This window comes from Sycon ciliatum, chromosome 5 (assembly GCF_964019385.1).
Source record: "Sycon ciliatum chromosome 5, ocSycCili1.1, whole genome shotgun sequence".
Lineage (NCBI taxonomy): Eukaryota > Metazoa > Porifera > Calcarea > Leucosolenida > Sycettidae > Sycon > Sycon ciliatum.
The window spans coordinates 5,095,271-5,101,876 of NC_088647.1; the positions used below are offsets into that span (position 1 = coordinate 5,095,271).

At 50.8% G+C, this 6,606-nt stretch overlaps 1 protein-coding gene across 1 annotated transcript; it reads left to right on the forward strand.

Annotated features, from left to right (window-relative positions):
* The first annotated feature begins 979 nt into the window (after nt 1-979).
* Nucleotides 980-3,454, forward strand: LOC135816538 (uncharacterized). The gene has a single exon (XM_065329734.1). It carries the CDS (start codon nt 980-982, stop codon nt 3,452-3,454), a length of 2,475 nt encoding a protein of 824 aa, XP_065185806.1.
* Nucleotides 3,455-6,606: the final 3,152 nt, after the last annotated feature.

Genomic DNA, 6,606 nt, shown 5'->3' on the forward strand with positions numbered 1-6,606 from the left:
CTGATAGCAGAACTGGAAACGCTACAAGCCGAGTACAGTGCCGCAGTTGAGGATCTGCCTGTGCCTTCGTACGGGACCGGAGGCGATCAGGAAGTCACTCAGGCGCAACGAGGAAGTGATGCAGTATCCAGCCAGCGAGGATTTACTGAGAGTGGTAGATCTACTCGTAGTCGTAGAGGTCACACACGGACCTGGCCCTGGGACTCGGCCAGTGCAACTAGTCCTAGATACGCGCCGGAATCTAGCACTGGCGGAGGACTCGAGATGAGCGCTCTAGGTGATTGGCAGCAGAGCGCTGAACCTGAGGAGGCCAGCTTTCTCAGCGGTATCGGAGGCTTCGGAGCCTTTGGCGGAGTGCGAGGAAGACAGATGCCCGTGGCCTCGTGGCCTGGGTACAGATATCGGGAGAGACCACTAGCTGCGCTGCAGGAAGAAGATCCATGGATGCGTCAGTCATTCGCAGCGCACTCGGACTCCCCCGACTCGGAGACTCGAGACACGCGCGCCGAGTCACTTGGCCAACACCAGGGTTTCGCCAGCTACAGCCAAGGAGCAACGGACATCGCGAACCAAACATCACTGCTGGCTTCGAAGGCTAGCGGAGCAGCTGCATCAGCAGCGTCAGTGCCCTCAACGGTGAGTGCTGCAAACATAGTCATTAGTTCGACAACCACGGTACTCGCTTCCGGAAGATCGCCATCGATCACAGCCACTAGCGCCATCAGTGCTAGAGCGCCTACACTGACCACAGCCAGCGCGCCAGCGTCAGCTCCGAACCTTCCAAGTAGTAGTAGTAGTCGAACGAGCGTAGATCTACCCGCGGCTGCGTCTTGGACAAGCCACAGCCTACGTGCACCGGTGTCAGCAGTCAGTGCCAGTACTACTAGTCAACCCTATGCAGGTAGCGCTCCAGTCCTACAGGCTACAGCCTGCAGCGTCTAGTTCGCAGTTTGGAGGCCATCAGCACTTTCAGGCTGCCATGCCCAGGGCAAGACCACCGCCACCAGCGTTTGCTCCACCGCCTGGACATGAGCCATGGACGCAGATGAAGAGAGTATCCATAGAAACTTTCACAGGCGACAAGAGGAAGTATGAAGAGTGGAAGGCGTCCTTCATTGCCTGTGTCGATTCGTCACCGGCTACTCCAGAGTACAAGTTCCTCCAGATGAAGCAGTTTCTGGGCGGGGACGCGTTGCAAGTCGTCGCCAATCTAGGCTACACGCAGAGAGGCTATGATACAGCCAAGGCACGGCTAGAGAAGAAGTTTGGCGGCAAGCGCCGTCAAGTCGCAATGTATGTGGAGGAGCTGGCTCGGTTTACCGGCATCTCCGGAGACGACCCCAGGGAGCTTGAACGCTTCGCGGATTTACTTGAAGTCGCTACAGTGAATCTGCAAGATGCTGGTCATTTCGCTGAGCTTCAGGCCGGAACATTCTACATGAACCTGCTTCGGAAGCTGTCTGAGAAGCTCGTCGCCCAATATCAGCGGTGGCTATTTGAGCAACGGAAGCAAGAGTCGGTTCTCGCTCTGTTAGAGTGGGCTACCCAAGAGGCGGAGTTCCTCGTTACGGCAACGGAGACAGTACGAGGGATGACGCGGTCCCGGCAACCCAGATGGAGCAAGCCGACCACGAATGCCAGCGGCAACAGTGAAAAGGCCCGGACCTATGCCAGTTTCAGCACCAGCTCAACCCCGCAGAAACCGCAGAAGTCGCCGAAGTGCCCCACTTGCGAAGGAGAGCACGGTATCTGGCGGTGCAAGGCATTCCTGGAGATGGACAACGTACAGAGATGGACTGAGGCCCGGCGAGCAAATCTCTGCTATCGCTGCTTGGCATTTGGACACCGAGGTGGTGAATGCAAGCGTGGTTGGACATGTGGAGTAAACGGCTGCCAGGATAATCATCATCGTCTCCTCCACGCTACGAAGGGTGGTGCGCAGAAAGGCACGCCGTCTAGTGGCCAAGCCAAGGATACACCCAGTGATGCCGAGAGTAAGAACCGGACAGGCGAATTAGGTGGTTCTTGTCACGCAGTGCAGGCTGTTACCGAGGGGGAGCTAACAGCTGGAGCGACAATGGCAGCTCACTCGTATAGCAAGGTGGCACTACGGATTGTGCCAGTGATGTTACGCAACGGCCCACAGGCAGTCACGGTGAATGCCTTACTGGACGATGCTAGTACAACCAGCTACATCAACACAGCCGTGGCTGGCCAGCTCGGCATCAGTGGAACTTTGCGACGGTCGACAGTCAGTACATTGAATGGGAAGGTGGAGACCTTCATGACAGCACCGGTCAGCTTTACCATCGCTAGTATGGATAACTCGTATCAGCAATCGGTGACAGCGTTCACCACAACGAACGTAACCGGAGACCTACAACCTGTGGACTGGTCGCAAGAGGCTGAGAAGTATGGTCACCTCCGGGATATTCCCTTCCCGGCACTGCGCAAGCCCAACGTCATCGAACTGTTGATTGGAAGCGACAATGCAGAGCTAATGATGTCCCGTCGAGACATTAGTGGCGCTCCCGGACAACCAATAGCACGTCAAACACCGCTGGGATGGACATGCGTCGGCAAAGTACATGCAGCGGACACAGACTCGCACCAAGAGGCCTTCCACGGCCAGTCTTTCCTGTGTTACGGCGGCCCATCTGTGACATCACTTGAGGCAACGCTACAGCGCTTCTGGGAGGTAGAGCGCTACGGCATGAGTGATGGACTCCAGGAGCCTGGCATACGATCAGCCGAGGATGAGAGCGCGCTCAAGACAGTGCAGCGGGCTATCCAGATGGTGGATGGACGATACCAGGTTTGCATACCATGGAACAGCAGGAAAGTTGAGCTCACGAATAACATTGTGATGGCCAGGAAACGGCTGACAAGCACAGAGCGCCGCCTGCAAAAAGATAGCACAGTTGCAGCGGCCTACCGAGATGTGCTGAAGAGCTACGAGGACAAAGGCTACATCCGGGAGCTTGGTGCAGCAGAAACGGAACAAGATCAGTGCTGGTATCTGCCACACTTCGCAATCGTAAGGCCACAGAAGACCACAACAAAAGTTCGCATAGTATTCGACCCCGCAGCTAACTACCGTGGACTGAGTCTGAATGATGCAATCAACCCGGGGCCAAGGCTGCAACGAGACCTCTGTGACGTCCTGACAAGGTTTAGAAGAAAACCAGTTGCGATCGGATGCGACATCTCTGAGATGTACCTACAAGTGGCATTAGCACCGGAAGACAAGCCGTATCATCGCTTTCTGTGGCGGGACAGGCCAGACGCTGATGTGCAGCACTACGAGTTCAATCGCCTCGTCTTCGGGATCAATGCATCGCCATTCCTAGCTCAATATGTGGCGCAGCAAACAGCGCGAGAGCATGCAGTTACGCACCCTCTGGCAGCGGATGCAATCCTGGCATCGACGTACATGAACGACACCATGGATTGAAGTTTACCCGGGTCCAGACGGGCATGTGCGAGTTGTGAAGCTGCAGGCCGGTAATCAGCAATACAAACGGCCTATCTCCCGTGTGTGCCCACTGGAATGCTGAAGTCATCTAGTGAGGTACCGCTACAGTCAGTAGCCGATATACTGAATGTATCATACCGAGAGGATCACTGTGCAAGCTGTGTGCCTTGCTGAAAACGTGAAATAGCTATTCATATTCTTCCGTTGCAGCATGCGGTGCTGCTGCCCATTATTCTCTGTGCACATTTGTTACGCTGTATATGCATTTTTGGCATAGCAAATCAGTAGTTGCCACATGCTACTCTGGGAGCATATGGCGAGGGGGAGGATGTTCAGGAGGACACTGCTAATTTCTGTTGTGCATTGTCATCCAGTATGTATTCTAATAATAGCACAGCCACAGCATTCCAGGTAGCTTCTAAATGAAGGTGTTTGGACACGGACGGAGAGTTGGTTAGTAGTTTCCTGCCATATTGAATGCTTCTGCAATATTGGCCGTTTTTTACCTTTGTGCATTGACGTGCCTCAGACGGCGACCACCCGGTGATTGTCTGAGCGGTTATCTGCGGTTATTCTTTGTTAACCGTGCAGCGGAATTGTTCACTGTATTGTTTATTCCAATTGTTTCCTTTCGTCTGTGTTTGGCTCCTGATGTGCTGGCTGTGTGCTTTCAACCTACCATAAGAATCGCTGCGCTCCCATTATTCCATCAGATGAAGATGATGATGAGAGAGAGTTGATGATGCGATGAAGTTTTCTTGCAGTTGTTGCTAGAGTCGGTGTTACGTTTATTTCTTGTACTTGTGTGAAAAGATCGAAGAACAACACCTATCGAAAGGCGTGTGTTGTATGAGTGTCTAAAGGGACATTAGTAGCAGTTCGAAACTGAATAGAAGAGGCGTTCTCCATCACTCCGAGGCCTTATTGTTGTGGATTGCCGATAGCGGATTCGGCGGATCTCGTGATCCTCCATAACAACATGAATACAGTGTACACAAATGTCGATCCAGCTTGTATTGCTGATTGCGGTTAATAATAAGAATAATAATACAGTGGTCCCTCTATAATCCGGCACCATTTGTGCCACGAAAATCTGCTGGATTAGGGAGGGTGCTGGATTAACAAATCTGATTTACTGCTGCAATGTGCATGAAGAGGACATTTTGGCTACTGAAAATTGTGCTGGTTTATCGAGGGTGCTGGATTATAAAGTGCCGGATTAGAGAGGGACGACTGTACTACTTCTTTTGCTCTCCCACCCATGGAAATATTTCCCGGTGGGTCTGGCTTTAATATTGCCTTCGAAAGACATAATGCAAGGAAAAAATTGGAGGCGTATCCAATTTCGAAAGAAAGGTGTCAGCGCCGACGCAATCCACACAGTCAAGTAAGCCAATTCATTAACCGAACGTTTTCGTTCCCTTCTCATCGTGGGTAAATACAGGGAATAGTGGAAAAATGTCAAATACAGCAACTATTTACTGATAGAGCTACAGGCTTTTGTAGGTTCACTGGCTAGCTACAGCAACACTACATGTATGATGTAGCTGTGGCTGTACTGATTAGTGACTCCTCATCATGCACGAGCTCAGTCGTTCACTCCTAGATCATAGATGGTATATACAGAAGCCTTGCTTGGTAGTTAACATGTTTTTCGATTTTGACAGCATGTTACAAGGCGAGGACGCGTAGTGCTCCTGACTACAACCATAAACCGGTTGGCAGAGTCCCGGTCTTGCGACCATTTGAACCGTATTGGGAAAACCCAGGTTCGGACCCTCGTTACTCTACGGGTTGGTAGGATTTTTATAATTTTCGTTTTTTTGTGTTGTAGAAGTCGTCGTGTTGCCGCCGTAGTATTGTTCACGTTGCTGCCGCTGCAGGGATCACGTCTGGAAGGATTTGTGATGTTATTTTCTTGTCTTCCTCTGTAATTAAATTATTTGTGATTTATTTCTTTTTTCTTTTGTTCTTTTGTTCTTTTTCTTTTTTCTTGTCTTTTTTCAACTTCTGCCCATGGCGTCCTTCTCTCAGCTCGTCAGCTGTAACAGTCATAGTCATCACCATGACGACTGTTGTGAGAAGGTGCTCGCTGCCGACGAGGTTGGTGATGTCCCGACGAGGCCATGGGTAGGCCTTCACCACGTCGGAACACCCCGTCTGCACGTTGGTGTTGTGGTCTGGGTGTTGATGGACGTTGATGTTGTTGTAATAGTTGTTGTCGTTGTAATTGTCGTTGATTGTTGTTGTTGTTGTTGTTGTTGTTGTTGTTCTCCTTAGTGTTGTTCTCGTTGTTGCTGTTGGTCTTGGTAATACTAATAGTCTTGTTCACGGACCTCATGAATTCCACAAATAAAACAGAGTTATATTTCTTGAATCAGCTTCAGGGTTACTTTTCTTTCAATTATGAATGATTTGTGGAATGTTGCAATTGGTAACATGGAAACATAAGTTCAGTGCAGCTTCCAGTATGTTGTTCAGGTGAGGTACACCGGTTTTTGGGGATCAAATGTCGGAAGTCAGCATTGCTTACCTCGGCTGTTGCGCTGGACCGTCTTGGGTTCACTCGTAGTTAATTAATTGTGCGTCCCCCCAGGGGGTTTGGGCTCTCCGGTATTAATCCTTTGTTGAACGAGAAATTGTTTACTAATTAATTATTGATGAAGGGGTTAGTGTTGTATCACGTTCTTCGTGGCGTGGGCTGAGTCTTCTGTCAGGTGGACGGAGCTATAAAACACACAGACAGGACGGCGGTTATTGGTGTATCGAAGGAGAAGAGAAGTCTCACTGGCGGGTCTCTGAGAGAGACACACGTGTTGACTTTGGACTTACCGGGAGATCTCTCCAGGTTGTCCGAGGAGCTGGTAAGATGGTCGTCGACGTCGAAGGTGAACGTAGGCTGAGGAAGATATGTGGAGTGACCGGTTTATGGTTGTAGTCAGGAGCACTACGCGTCCTCGCCTTGTAACATGCTGTCAAAATCATAGATGGTCTACGTCGCCTTGTATTGGAAAGGCTTTCTGTCTAAAGCCTTTCCATACTGGTGCTCGATGTTTTCAGTTTGGGGACACCAAAATTAGTGTACCGCTAAAGACACGTGGTCGACACTTTGTTGACACGTTGCTGACACT